At 35.8% G+C, this 16,082-nt stretch overlaps 1 protein-coding gene across 1 annotated transcript; it reads right to left on the bottom strand.

The window, feature by feature from the left end:
- Nucleotides 1–1,268: 1,268 nt before the first annotated feature.
- On the bottom strand, nucleotides 1,269–13,233 carry LOC131180086 (uncharacterized). Its single transcript, XM_058147696.1, has 5 exons — nucleotides 12,693–13,233; nucleotides 11,871–12,563; nucleotides 11,519–11,562; nucleotides 1,616–1,889; nucleotides 1,269–1,510 (listed from the first exon to the last, which is right to left on the bottom strand). The coding sequence occupies exons 1-5, from the start codon at nucleotides 13,231–13,233 to the stop codon at nucleotides 1,269–1,271; spliced, it is 1,794 nt and encodes a 597-aa protein (XP_058003679.1).
- Nucleotides 13,234–16,082: the final 2,849 nt, after the last annotated feature.

Below are 16,082 nucleotides of genomic sequence, written 5' to 3'. Positions count from 1 at the left end.
GCCACATTGGATGCCAACTAGGATGGACTTGCTGACGTGGCTGCCACATGTATGCCATCTTGGACGAATGCCACTTGGTCTCTTGGCTCCTCAAATATGCAAAGGAATGTACTGCGAGGTTGGTTTCTCTCTTCCAAGTCCAAACCGAATACTTGCAAGAGGTTGGACTTGGTGATGTGCTTATGCACTAAGCCTTGAAGCTTCTTAGTCATTGCTCTAGTTATTAGCCCTTGGTGTGAAATTGGTGCAACCAATTCCTCATCATCCTCTCCCTCTTCGAAAGAATTCGTCCTCGAATTGTCATCATCTGCATATAAAGGAGCAAGATCAGTCACATTAAATGTAGCACTTACACCATACTCACCTGGAAGGTTTATCTTGTATGCATCGTCATTAATTCTTTCTAGCACTTCAAAAGGTCCATCACTCCTAGGCTGAAGTTTTGATTTCCTTTGTGTAGGAAACCTCTCCTTCCTCAAGTGAACCCATATAAGATCACCAGGTTGGAACATCATCTTCTTTCTCCACTTGTTAGCTTGGGCTGCCCTCCTCTCATTCACTTTCTCCATTTATTGCTTTGCTTTTTGATGCATTTGTTTCACCATTTCAGCTTTCCTTTTGCCATCTAAACTAGCAAGCTCATTAGTAGGCAAGGGCAACAAATCTAAAGGAGTTAGTGGGTTAAAACCATATACAAGTTCAAAGGGTGAATAACCAGTAGATGAATGCATAGACCTGTTGTATGCAAATTCTATGAATGGTATGCACTCCTCCGAAGCTTTCAAGTTTTGTTTAATCATTGCACGTAAAAGAGTGCCCACGGTCCTATTGACAACTTCTATTTGCCCATTCGTTTGTGGATGGCAAGTGGTGGAGAAATAAAGTTTGGTTCCTAATTTTCCCCACAAGACTTTCCAAAAATGGCTTAGAAATTTCACATCCCTATCACTAATTATTGTTTTAGGAATGCCATGCAATCTAACTATCTCCCTAAAGAATAAAGAAGCAATGTAAGATGCATCGTCAGTCTTGTAAAATGGTATGAAATGAGCCATCTTCAAAAAATTATCAACAACAACAAAAATACTATTATGGCCTTTCTTTGTCTTAGGTAAACCCAAAATGAAATCCATGGATAAATCTAACCAAGGTTCACTAGGAACACTTAATGGCATGTATAGACCATGCAACCTTACTTTGGACTTTGCCTTCATGCAAGTCACACATCTAGCACACACTCTCTCTACATCCCTCTTCATGTGTGGCTACTAAAAATGTTCCTTTAAAATTTCTAAGGTCTTTGCAACCCCAAAATGTCCCATTAAACCACCAGTATGTGATTCTTTAACAAGCAACTCTCTAATTAAGCATTTAGGCACACATAATTTATTTTCCCTAAATAAGAAACTATTATGCCTATAGAATTTATCATATGCAGCATGTTCATAAAAGGCCAACACTTTCCCAAAGCCATCATCATTAGCATACATTTCTTTCACATGTTCGAAGCCTAAAAGTCTAGCGTCAAGCATGGAAAGTAAAGTGTACCTCCTTGAAAGTGTATCAGCCACCACATTCTCTTTGCCTTGCTTGTATTGAATCACATATGGGAAACCTTCAATGAATTCACTCCACTTGGCATGGCGCTTGTTGAGCTTGTTCTGCCCCTTTAAGTACTTGAGTGACTCATGGTCACTATGAATGACAAACTCCTTCGGCCATAAGTAGTGTTGCCAAGTCTCAAGTGCAGGCACTAGAGCATACATCTCTTTGTCATAAGTGGAGTAGTTCAATGTAGCCCCACTTAGCTTCTCATTGAAGTAGGCAATCGGTCTCCTTTCCTGCTTCAAAACAGCTCCAATATCCACTCTAGAGGCATCACATTCGATCTCAAAAGTTTTAGAAAAATCAGGTAAAGCAAGTAAAGGTGCAGAACATAATTTCTCCTTAAGTGAATTAAATGCATGCTCTGTCACACCTTACCCCTCCGTAAGGCATAACATGATCCCGTAGTATACCTAATAAATTACCAACTACGTCTACTGATAACCCATTAATTACACTACAAGGGATTTTAAACCTTTTCTTATTTCTTTTTATAGTGGTGAGTACTTTTGACAGATGTTAAAATTTTTTTTAATCAAAATTAAATCACACATTAGGTCTGAAATAGCCACAAATTTTATAAAAATTTCGGCAGAGTGTTGTCTGTATTTGGAGTAAAACAGTTCTTCAAAAACCTGTAAAAAGCACTTCCAATATATTTGTTCAATCCCAAACTCCAATATGGCTCAACTCAAATCAGCGTCCTCAACACAGTTCAAACTCAATTCAATATCATTTTCAGCAATTCCAAAGATAAAGTGCAAAATAAATGAGTATTTCAAAAGCTGAGATGAGAGCAGTATAAAACAACATTTTTACAGGCTAAAATAATTTATAGCTTTATTTTACAACTGCTCAAGACCAAGTACAATATATATATACAGTTCTCATATATTACAATAATATTTACAAGGAAGTGGTATACTCAATATACCCAGTAAAATCCCAATGCGAAGTTACAAGCAGCCTACTCTGCTGCTTTATCTGTCTGTCTACCTGCGATAGTAATGAAAAAGCTATTGCTGAGTAAAATTTACTCAGTGGTGCATAATAACAATTTAAAATGCAGTATATAAAACATTTATTGATAATTCACAATTCAAATGATTCACAATTTCATGTCACAATTTTCAAAGCTCATATAACACAAAATTGATCAAACATTTGAATAACACAGTGTTGCCAATCAATAATACAACTTAGGTCATGACACAAATTTTTCCGAATATGCCGTGTTGTACACCACGACAAGGCAAACTCACCCCACTAATCGAAATCAATGAGGGAGGTGGCTAGCTAGCTAATGAGTAAAATTCTCAAATAAAATTACAAAAAGCCAAAATAATAAAAAATTATTCATAACTCATTTCTCCAAATAAAGTTTCTAGTAAAAGCAGTGAATATAAAAAGTATTGTGCACAATCCTAGTTTGAGTCGCCTCTAGGCCTTGACTCAATGTTCCTTATGCTTTTCAATATCCTTTTCAACTAAAACACACAATTTAAAGTGTTTCACTACTCAGTTAAATTGTTTCTAACAATAAGGTTCAATAATTAATTTATTTAGTACTATTGCTTTCATTAGTGAATCTATAATGTTGACCTTTGATGCACTCTAGGGGAATAAATTTTAATGTTATCAATATGTCACATTTTATAGTCCTTTGGTGTTGGTACATGTTACCAATTTCATTTGGAGTTTACTAGACCAAGTTATGGTCATTTTACTATTGCTGGACAGATTAAACTAAAATGGCAAACTTAAGTCATTTTTAGGTCATTTTCAATTCTGGCAGTTTTTATACCGGAACTTGTGCAAGTATTTTGACTGGCTTATGATCATTTCTGGGCTATGGTGTCTTCATAAGAGTTGTAGCTCTATGTCTAAGCTTTCCATGGTATAAATTTCAGGTCATTACCTGTTTTGAGTGAGTTATGGCCAAAATACTGACTGCTGTTCAAATGGTCAATTTTCAGGTTTACAATATCACCAATCCGGATTTGGTCAATTTTCATATCACTTTCTGGACAGAATTTAGGTAGACTTTCAACATGAAAGTTGGCACATTTTGTGCCTAATTTCACCTTCAATTGGCCTTATACCAATTGGAGTCACACACTTAGGGTTATAGGCTTATTTGCATACTGCCCTTAATTCATTTTTGAGGCATCAACCATTCACACATTCAACTAACCATACTTCACTTACCAAACCTAATTCTGCATTTGGTACTAACCATAACCATTCATTAGTTTACATTATAGTAACTTTGGGCAGAATATAACCAATTGGCAATGCACCATTTACACTTCCATTTCACAATATCCAACTTCAACAATACATACACATGAATACCTCTCATTAACACATCTAATTTCCCACCAATAATTACATACACATACTGCTATCCTTAGTGCCATAATTCAGTAAATTATTTCATGAATTTAAACACTCTGCCATACATCACAAGGCTGCCCAATTGCTCATATACATCAAGCTTCCAAATTTCAATATATAATCTCACTTTATATTCATAATTCACACATACAAGAGGATAAATTGCTAGCACTTCAAATGGACTCAACCAACACTAATTTCCAACAATTACCACCAATTTAATGTAAGAAAAACTCAAGCAACTCACCTCCCGTGGCTGCCAAAAATGGACAGTCCATAACTCAACCATTTCTTCAAATTTCTTCACCTAAAATACTACCCATAATCTCAACACAAGTTTTAATTAAGCAAGGGAAGAAAATGAGCACTTACCTCTTGTTGGAGCTTGCTAAAACCTCACCAATCTTGCTTCTTTTTGCTACCATAACACTTCCCAAGCTGTGTAGACTAATCTTAATGAAGGAAATTATGTGAAAAATGGCTTGAAAAATGGATGCATGGAGCTTGGTTTGGGGACGTCAATAGAGGTTTCTTAGGGGAAGTTAAATTTGGCCAAATGAAGTTTTTGAGGAAGAAGAAGATTCATGAAGTGTTAGTAAAAAAATCTGTCTTTATATAGTTTATATAATCCCACTTAGTGCCCCACTAACTCACATTAAATATTTAATAATCCAAGTTTCCATATTTGTAAATTAATCCCCCATTTCTCTTTTAATTGTACTTTATTTTTAAATTTCATTTTTCATGGCATTTTCAAAATTTAACACTATAAATTTTTCATGGACATTTAGGTCAAAAGTTCACTCTAGGTGTCAATTGACTAAAATGCCCCTCCTCGGGTTGTATTTCTAATTTTTCGATAACATCGATTTTTGTCGGTTTCTCGATTTTTCATTTTTCTTTGTACTAATTAATTAAATTTTGTTTGACATTTTCTAAGTCAACTATACCATAATAGATGTTTATTTAAGTCTTAAAAATATTTCCCAGGGTTCCCCGCGGTCCAGGGCTAGTTAACGGTCCACGCCGCAACTTCTTGGTGAGGTCACCCATCGCTACGGTTTTTTGCTCGTTTAACTTAATCACAATTCATTGCTCTTATTTTTCCTTTATTTTTCTTGTATTTTCCTCTATTGTATTTCATTATTTTATGTCTCCTCACTAACATTTAAGTATAATTTCAAGCATCCTAGCTGTCCGGACAAACACCGGTCGTCGGAACAATAGAACGCACTATCGAATATAGTGGTGTTACAATTCTACCCCCCTTAAAATAAATTTCGTCTAGAAATTTTACCCAATAGCCGTCTTACAATTGCCATACGTTTATTTTCTCCTTTCTATATGATTGTATAATCTTCTTTCCTTTGAATTTATGTAAAACTTTTAACAATCTAATACAACATTTAATTTATTTGTAAAACACTAATCTTTTCTTACTATCATTTTGTCTAATATTTCAATTCATGTTCCCTTCTTGAATGACCATTGAGGTCATGTTCAAATTATTTATCTAATTATTGGTCCTCTGACCATTCTAGTCGACAATCTTACTCATATTTGTAACATTTCTTTGTTATATTTGAACAAACTATTCAAATTTTTACTTCCACAACTCTTTTTTATCTATTAATATTCTATAACCTACTTCCTTTTGCACTAAACTATAACCTTTCAATATTCTAACTTTCGAGTTTTAAATCCCTGAGTAGGATTTCCAAACTCATTTCCAACAATAAAATTCTGTCCTGGCATAACTATACCAAAACAAATGTCGTTGGCAACTATTCTTATCTTGGTGTACTATCGAGTAGTACGTAGCTCTACACAATAATCTCAAGTCATTACTATAATCTGCAGCTTACAGTACAAACATTAAGAACATTGCATAGTTACTACGATACATTCCAATAGATCAAACTTTCCTATATTTTATCCTTCTCGAATTCACTAATATTTGAAACTTATTCTGATTACAATATCCATTGACAATTACTAATTGTAATATCTTTGCCCTCATCTAGAGCAATTCCATTACTGTACTTCCTTTTAGGTAACTGATAATTTTTTTTTTTATATGAGGGACAGCAAGAAGGCAAACAATGTAGGCACTAACATAAAAGTATGTGGACCCCGGGTCAAACAATACATATATATATATCTTAGTTAAAAATTGAGAAAGTACCAACAACAATGTCAGAAGTCTCAGCTTCTTCCCTCTGCCCCATTGTGTATACTCTAGCTGAAGCATCACCTTGTTCTGGCTGATTCACAGTACTCTGACTTCCAGGTATACTACCCCTACCTCTATCTCTGCCTCTGTTAACTGATGGTGAACTCTTTGAGGTAGAAACTTGGGTTGATCCTTCTGGTGTAGTAAATGATCCGGAACAGCATGGACTTATACAATCCTTAGCAAAATGACCATTCTCTCCATAATTAAAACATTCTCCTATGGCTCTATAACATACCCCACTATGTGGTTTACCACCAGTTTCACAAAGTCGATTCGACAGTGCATTTCTAGGTCTTTACTGAGTTTGTTGATCCGATCAGGGTGGTTTCTATCCAAAAGATCTATCTCTACCCGATTCGCGTGAGCTAGATCCTCCAAAGTGCTTTCTCTTTCCTGACCTACTATCAGGAACTTGATCAATAGTCTTTCTAATTTTCTCTTTTTCTTCTATACCCTTTTTAACTATTTCTTCATTCTCAATTCTTTCCAGTTCCAGGGCTTGCGATATTAGCTCTAAGATATTATGGTGCCGGAACCCCACAACTTGCATTCTTAGGCTAGGCCTTAACCCGGCCTCAACACGTTTACATCTATCTCTAGGAGTGGCAAGCAGGCTTCTTGCATAATGACTCAATCGAGAGAAGTTTCTCTCATATTCTGCCACTGTTCTGTCCCCTTGCTTTAGACTTAAGAACTCCTATAGCTTCTGGTCCACATAGGCATCTGGGACATATTTTTGTCTGAATTCTTTGAGAAAGTCGTCCCATGTCAGCACTGGAGGTTCCACCAAACTATGGGGAATGGTTTTCCACCAGTTATATGCACCCCCCTGTAGAAGTGAGACTGAGTACTCAAACTTCAGTTCATCGGTGCAGTGCAGCTTCCTAAAAACTCTTTACATCCTTTCCAACCATTGTTCTACCTCTAGCGGATCCACTGTCCCCTTGAACTCAGTAGCCCCATATTTAATCAACTTATTGTACTGCCTAGCTAAAGGTTGTGGTTGTACTACTGGTGTCTACAATGGGGCTTGAGTGGGCATGTTACCAGCCATCTGTTGGAAAATCGCACCCATCTGCTGAGCAAATTGAGCAGGGAACTATGGTATTGAGGGGATTGGTGCAGCTGATCCACTCACATTTTGAAGGGCTGGGGCTTCCCCTTGCACCTCAGCCTTTACTGATTATCGACTGAACGGTCCCCTTCTTCCAAGTCAATTAGAGGATATTATACCTCCTGAACAAATAACATAAGGAGATTTCCTCCCGTTAGTGTATATTTATAATGTAATGTACTGTATGTATCAAACCATGACATTGAGTAGTTGTACTATGAAGAAAGAATATTCAAATTACAGGTTAAAACAGAATTTAAAAACTAGCTCTGATACCACTTAAACATGTCACACGTTACCCCTCTGTAAGGCATAACATGATCCCTTAGTATACCTAATGAATTACCAACTTCGTCTACTGATAACCCATTAAATACACTACAATGGATTTTAAACATTTTCTTATTTCTTTTTACAATGGTGAGTACTTTTGACAGATGTTAAAATTTTTTTTAATCGAAGTTAAATCACACATCAGGTCTGAAATAGCCACAAATTTTATAAAAATTTCGACAGAGTGCTGTCTGTATTTAGAGCAAAACAGTTTTTCAAAAACCTATAAAAAGCACTTCCAATATATTTGTTCAATCTCAAACTCCAATATGGCTCAACTCAAATCAGCGTCCTCAACACAGTTCAAACTCAATTCAATATCACTTTTAGCAATTCCAAAGATAAAGTGCAAAATAAATGAGTATTTTAAAAGCTGAGATGAGAGAAGTATAATACAACATTTTTACAGGCTAAAATAATTTATAGCTTTATTTTACAACTACTCAAGACCAAGTATAATATATACATATAGTTCACATATATTACAATAATATTTACAAGGAAGTGGTATACTCAATATACCCAGCAAAATCCCAATGCGAAGTCACAAGCAGCCTACTCTGCTGCTTTATCTGTCTGTTTACCTGCGACAGTAATAAAAAAGCTATCGCTGAGTAAATTTGCTCAGTGGTGCGCAATAATAATTTAAAATGCGGTTTATAAAACATTTATTAACAATTTACAATTCAAATGATTCACAATTTCATGTCACAATTTTCAAAGCTCATATAACAGAAATTTGATCAAACAATTGAATAACACAGTGTTGCCAATCAATAACACAACTTAGGTCATGACACAAATTTTTCTGAACATGCCATGTTGTACACCACGACAAGGCAAACTCACCCCACTAATCGAAATCAATGAGGGAGGTGGCTAGCTAGCTAATGAGTATTCATCCATACTCACCTCAGACTGGCAAGTCTAAGAGGGAGGAATATAGTCATACTCACCCCATAAATGGAGGAGGAATATAGTGTACCTATCAGAGCACTTGTAGGCGTTATGTATCGCCATCCCTACAAGCTTCTGTGCAGAGAGTCACGCTTCGCCATAGTTCACGCGTGAGAGTTCCCAGGAATCGTAGGCGTTACGTATCACCGTCCCTACTTTGCTCTGATACCACTAAACATATTTTATCTCAAAATTTTCATTCACAAAGTAGGCAACATAATAATTCTCAAATAAAATTCCCAAAGCCAAAACAATAAAAAATTATTCATAACTCATTTCTCCAAATAAAGTTTCTAGTAAAAGCAGTGAATATAAAAAGTATTATGCACAGACCTGGTTTGAGTCGCCTCTAGGCCTTGACTCAATGTTCCTTATGCTTTTCAATATCCTTTTCAACTAAAACATACAGTTTAAAGTGTTTCAGTACTCAGTTAAATTGTTTCTAATAATAAGGTTCAATAATTAATTTATTTAGTACTATTGCTTTCATTAGTTAACCTATAATGTTGACCTTTGATGAACTCTAAGGGAATAAATTTTAATGTTATCAATAGTCACATTTTATAGTCCTTTAGTGTTCGTACATGTTACCAATTTCATTTTTAAGTGTATTGCATTTATTGTAATTTATCGGATTTTGGTATGTTGTTTGACCTAGACGGATGACCTAGTTCCCTCAGTTTTTGGGTTCTGGTCAGAATTACAAACTTGTAGGTCTGTGTCTTAGTGAACTTTTACCATAAATTTTAGGTCATTTGGAGTTTACTAGACCAAGTTATGGTCATTTTACTATTGCTGGACAGATTGCACTAAAATGGCAAACTTAGGTCATTTTTAGGTCATTTTCGATTCTGGCAGTTTTTATACCCGAACTTGTGTAAGCATTTTGACTTGCTTATGTTAATTTCTAGGCTTTGGTGTCTTCATAAGAGTTGTAGCTCTATGTCTCCATGGAATAAATTTCAGGTCATTTAGACCTATTTTGAGTGAGTTATGGCCAAAATACTGACTGCTGTTCAAATGGTCAATTTTTAGGTTTGCAATGTCACCAATCCGGATTTGGTCAATTTTCATGTCACTTTCTGGACAGAATTTAGGTAGGCTTTCAACATGAAAGTTGGCACATTTTGTGCCTCTCCAATTGGCCTCATACCAATTGGAGTCACACACTTAGGGTTATAGGCTTATTTGCATACTGCCCTTAATTCATTTTTGAGGCATCAACCATTCACACATTCAACTAACCATACTTCACTTGCCAAACCTAATTCTGCATTTGGTACTAACCATAACCATTCATTGGTTTACATTATAGTAACTTTGGGCAGAATATAACCAATTGGCAATGCACCATTTACACTTCCATTTCACAATATCCAACTTCAACAATACATACACATGAATACCTCTCATTAATACATCTAATTTCCCACCAATAATTACATACACATACTGCTATCCTTAATACCATAATTCAGTAAATTATTTCATGAATTTAAACACTCTACCATACATCACAAGGCTGCCCAATTGCTCATATACATCAAGCTTCCCAATTTCAATATATAATCTCACTTTATATTCATAATTCACACATACAAGAGGATTAAATTGCTAGCACTTCAAATGGACTCAACTAACACTAATTCCCATCAATTACTACCAATTTAATGTAAGAAAAACTCAAGCAACTCACCTCCCATGGCTGCCAAAAATGGACAGTCCATAACTCAACCATTTCTTCAAATTTCTTCACCCAAAATACTACCCATAACCTCAACACAAGTTTTAATTAAGCAAGGGAAGAAAATGGGTACTTACCTCTTATTGGAGCTTGCTAAAACCTCACCAATCTTGCTTCTTTTTACTGCCATAACACTTCCCAAGTTGTGTAGACTAAACTTAATGAAGGAAATTATGTGAAAAATGGCTTGAAAAATGGATGCATGGAGCTTGGTTTGGGGACGTCAATGGAGATTTCTTAGGGGAAGTTAAATTTGGCCAAATGAAGTTTTTAAGGAAGAAGAAGATTCATGAAGTGTTAGTGGAAAAATCTGTCTTTATATAGTTTATATAATCCCACTTAGTGCCCCACTAACTCACATTAAACATTTAATAATCCAAGTTTCCATATTTGTAAATTAATCCCCCATTTCTCTTTTAATTGTACTTTACTTTTAAATTTCATTTTTCATGGCATTTTCAAAATTTAACACTACAAATTTTTCATGAACATTTAGGTCAAAAGTCCACTCTATGTGTCAATTGACCAAAATGCCCCTCCTCGGGTTGTATTTCTAATTTTTCGATAACACCGATTTTTATCGGTTTCTCGATTTTTCATTTTTCTTTGTACTAATTAATTAAATTTTCTTTGACATTTTCTAAGTCAACTATACCACAATAGATGTTTATTTAAATCTTAAAAATATTTCTCAGGGTTTCCTGCGGTCTAGGGCTAGTCAACGGTCCTCGTCGCAACTTCCCGGTGCGGTAACCCATCGCTACGGTTTTTGGCTCGTTTAACTTAATCACATTTCATTTCTCTTATTTTTCCTTTGTTTTTCTTGTATTTTCCTCTATTGTATTTCATTATTTTATGTCTCCTCAATAACATTTAAGTATAATTCCAAGCATCCTAGCTATCTAGACAGACACCAGTCGCCGAAACAGTAGAACGCACTACCGAATATAAGGGTGTTACATGCTCTTGTTCTTCCCCCCACTTGAATCCCACATTCTTTTTTACAACTTCATTCAAGGGTGCAGCTATGGTACTAAATTCCTTTAAAAATCTCCTATAAAAACTAGCAAACCCATGGAAGCTCCTCACATCACATGGACTTAGGTGTAGGCCACTCTCTAATGGCTCTTACCTTGTCCTCATCAACCTCAATTCCCTTGCCACTCACCATAAATCCTAAGAAAATAACTTTGTCCATATAGAAAGTGCATTTTTTAAGATTGGCATACAAGTGCTCTTTTCTCAACACCTCAAAGACTTGTCTCAAGTGCAGCAAATGATCATGCATATTTTGGCTATATACTAGGATATCATCAAAATACACTACAATAAATTTTCCTAGGAAAGCATGCAACACATGGTTCATAAGCCTCATAAATGTACTAGGTGCATTGGTCAAGCCAAATGGCATGACTAACCATTCATATAGTCCATATTGAGTCTTAAAGGCAGTTTTCCATTCTTCAGGGAAGACATCCTCAAACTCCTGCAATAGGGCAAAGCAAAACTAGGAATGGATGGATCAAGGTTAGAAACATTGGTGTAAGCTCCCTTACAAATTAGCAAAGCCATTGGCATACTAGAAAAATATGCAGTCCTCACATCCTTGGCTTTTGCTAGCAAACTAACTTTATTCTCTCCACTCTTCTCACAACTCTCTTTTTGCCCCGAGCACTTTCCTTTTGGTTTCACTCTTTTTGAATTTCCTCTCTTCTCTTTCTCTCCCTCATTTTTCCCTCTTACTTTTTCCTCTCTTTCTTTTCTTTCTTTCTCTTTTTGCACTCTTAGTTCGGCCTCTCTTTGTTGTTGCTCATTCATGGTCTTTTTTATCCTTAATTGATCTTCAAAAGCTTGTGCGGGTGATAATGCTGCTAAAGTAACCCTTCGTCCATCATGATCAAAGGAGTACCTGTTCCTAAATCCATCGTGCACAACTTTCCTATCATATTGCCATGGTCTCCCTAGCAAAATATGTCCAGCATGCATTGGCACCACATCACACAACACCTCATCCTTATACCTTCCAATAGAAAAAGCCAAAATCACTTGCTTGTTCACCTTAATTTCCCCACATTCATTCAGCCATTGCAACTTGTATGGTATAGGATGCTTGATGGTGCGCAAGCTAAGCTTCCCAACCATGAGTGTGCTGGCAACATCCACACAACTACCATTATCTACAATCATACTACAAGTTTTACCATTCACCAAGCATCTAGTGTGGAAAATATTTTTCCTTTATAGTGCATCTCCTTCTTCTTCCTTTACTTGTGCACTTAGTGCACGCCTAACCACCAGAATATTACCTCCCACGGCATGCTCTACATCACTAGCTTCCTCCAAAGGAGGCATACTCTCACTAGTATCATCATCATCATCATCTTCTGATTCGATCTTCCCATTCGGCCTCATCACCATCACCCTCTTGTTAGGACATTGAGATGCATAATGTCCCTTCCATAGGCACCTAAAACATTGGATATCCCTAGTTCTTCCACTAAAGGTATTCTGTCCCTTGCCTTTCTCAGTCACACTAGGCTTTTCTCCACCCTTAGTCTTCTCTTTCTTTTCCTTAGAAACAACCTTGGAATCACAAGTTTCACCCTTCTTCCAATTCGGTTTCCATGGAGCATTATTGCTCGAATTCATACCTACACCCATGTTGAATGCTTTCTTCTTCTTTAGTTGTTTTTCTATCTTGATTGCTATATTTAACATGTCATCAAGCTCTACATAGTGTTGTAGCTCCACTATGTTGGCAATATCAAGATTCAGCCCCTTTAGGAACCTAACCATAGTGGCTTCCCTATCCTTCTCTACATTGGCTCTTATCATAGCCATCTCCATCTCCTTGAAATATTCTTCCACACTTTTGTTTCCTTACACCAGCCCTTCCAACCTTTGGTGCAACTCCCTGTAGTAATGTTGAGGTACAAATCTATCCCTCATGATTTGCTTCATCTCATCCCAAGTTTCAACACCCCTCATCCCATTTCTCCTTCTTTTTAGTGAGTAATTGATTCCACCAAACTACGGCATAATCTGTAAACTCAACTACTGCAAGCTTCACCTTCTTTTCCTCACTATAATTGTGACAATAAAAAAAGAGTTCCACCTTCCTCTCCCACTTCAAATGTAACATACTCACTTTAGCTAATCCATACATTCTACTGTTCCGGTGACCAATATCAGTCCGGGTAGCTAGAATATTTGAAATCATAATTAGACTAGAGTGAGGAGTTATAAATAAATCAAATAATGATAAGAAAAATTAAGGAAAATTTTTAGAAATGAAATGCACTTTAAAAATGAAATACACTAAGGTTAAATGAGCCGTAGCCCTAGTGATGAGTGACCCTAATGGGAAGTAACGGCGAAGGCTGTTAGTAATCCTAGACCCGGGGAAAACTTCATGAAATAATTTTTGGGATCTCAGGGAAGGATTATTAGTGTTTCAATGACAATAAAATGCTAAGAAAACACAAGGAAAATTTAATCAATCGGTACACACAATTTTAGCTCGTTAAGCCAAACGGAGGGCATTTTGGTCATTTCATCTTCAGAGATGATTTTTGACCAACTTGTCCAATTAAGTATATAAATTATATGATATCAAATATGAATAAACATTGCTAAAAATGAAATTAAAAGTGAGCAGTAAAGAAAAGAAAAGAAATAAAGACAATATTAATTTATTAGGTAAGCATGAGGTCATTTAAAATTTTTGGCCAATCAAAATGCAATAAAATCATTTATAATACATTAAAAAGAAAAATAAGAAGTAAAAAATCTAGAAAAACCCATAAGCCTTCTTCCTCCACTTTTGGCCGAAACTTGTTCCTCATCCCTCTCCTCCATTGCCATGGTTCCTAATGCTTATTTCCTTGGTTTTTTTCAACCAAACCCTAATTTTCCAACACAAAACCTTAATATTTCATCTTAGTGAAGCTTTTGGGAGCAAAAAAAAGTAAAAAATAAGAGCTTTTACAAGCTTGGAATTGACTCCATTCAAGGTTAGTGACCAAACTCTTCCTTTCTCTTTAAATTCATGTCGAGGGAGTGGAATTGAGTGGAAATTTACAAGAAAATTGAATAAAAATCATGTGTATACCTCCCCCCAAATTTCGGCAGCCTTGGACTTGGTAGGGTTTTGAAGATTTATTTGAATTAAAATGGCATCATAGCTGCCCTTAACACTAATCTCATGATTAAGATAATGAAATATAAGTTAATGCATGAATTGAAATGGTAGAGTTAGGGTTTGGGCACAAATTTGAGATTTTGTTCATGTATTGGTGAAAGAAAGTTCTAATGGTCAATTAGTGACCATTTGGCTATGTGTGATTAAGAGATGAAGTGATTTGTTCCATGGGAATTGAAGTTAGGTATGCTGTACTTGGTGATCTGCAGGACTGGCTGTGAGTCCAACAGATTTGGGCAGCTATAACTGGACTTGTGTAGGTTCAATTGGTGCAGAGCCAATTGGACATGATACTAGACACATAATGGCACAACCTTGGTGAAGAAACCCTACCCAGAAAACTAAACCAAGTTAACCTAAAAACTACCCTAATCTAGGTGACCAACATGCTGTCCCTGGAAAATGACCAAATGAACAGTGTTTGTTCAAATGGTCATAACTCAGTGTAGAAAAGTCCAATTAACCTGAAATTTATATCAATGTAAAGCTTAGACAATTTAGAACAACTTTTATGAAGAACACCAAACCAAATTCTGACCATAACCCATTTGAATTGCTAACCAAATTCAGGGTATCAAAACTGCCAGAACCATTTCTGTCCAGAAATTTTGGGTAGATGCCAATCTGGCTAGTCCTAAAGAAAGTAGCATAACTTGAGCTGGAAAACTCCAAATGGAGTGATTCAAAAAGGGAATTAAAGAAGACACATAAAGGAACAACTTTGATTTGGAACATTTGGCAAAATTCTCATTGTAGAATTACTTAATAGAATAGTGAACTCTAGCATCCAAAACTGAAATTTTTGATTTATTTCCTATGGTTTTAAGTTTTGATTGGCAACTAATGCCAACACTTTTGTGAACCAAAATGTGGTATCTTGGTGAACTTAGGTTCAACAGATCTATTATAAATTAAAAAGTCAACCTTTAAATGGAAAGAGTTAAGTGAATAGTGACCTTTACATTACAAAAATAAATAGTTAAATCATTAACTGTGTAAAATGCCCTAGTATGCCTAGAATGATTGGTTTGAATAGGTTATCATGCCAATAGGGTTCTGTTAGTAGTATTGCATATGGTTTTATGCCATTTTGTGTTTTATAGCCTTACTTGCCATTCTGTGATATAATAGTCTTTGGCTATTTTGATTGAATTTACTATATTTGGGTTTCATGCCTAATAATTATTACAACTTATTAGCTGTTCTGTTGCACATCGGGAGACACAATGTGATCGATGGTATGATGGCTCGAGGTACTTGGTACCCAGTGCCAGTTTACCCGTTTATCTAGTCCAGTTGACTAGTAAAGGTTACTTGGGCAATGAAAATAAATCTTACCAAATTTTAATCAAATAATACTATAATAATTGTCAGAAACTTAGTCTATATAAAATTTCAGCATACATTCTGCACATCTATTTTATTTTAGCTATTTTATTTTATATTGGCACCACTAAGTAGAATTGCTTAGCGCGTCGCTTTTGCCACGCGCAGG

This window comes from Hevea brasiliensis, chromosome 5 (genome assembly GCF_030052815.1).
Source record: "Hevea brasiliensis isolate MT/VB/25A 57/8 chromosome 5, ASM3005281v1, whole genome shotgun sequence".
NCBI lineage: Eukaryota > Viridiplantae > Streptophyta > Magnoliopsida > Malpighiales > Euphorbiaceae > Hevea > Hevea brasiliensis.
This window is presented reverse-complemented; position numbering and strand designations above follow the sequence as displayed.

What these genes read in the sequence shown, in the direction of transcription:
- LOC131180086 (XM_058147696.1), bottom strand. Translation starts at nt 13,233, where the DNA reads ATGGAGATGGCTATGATAAGAGCCAATGTAGAGAAGGATAGGGAAGCC. An exon ending in TGTAGAGCATGCCGTGGGAG is followed by an intron (nt 12,564 to 12,692) that starts GTAATATTCTGG and finishes GTATGATTGTAG; the next exon opens with ATAATGGTAGTTGTGTGGAT. An exon ending in GTGGAGTGAATTCATTGAAG is followed by an intron (nt 1,511 to 1,615) that starts GTTTCCCATATG and finishes CTAGACTTTTAG; the next exon opens with GCTTCGAACATGTGAAAGAA.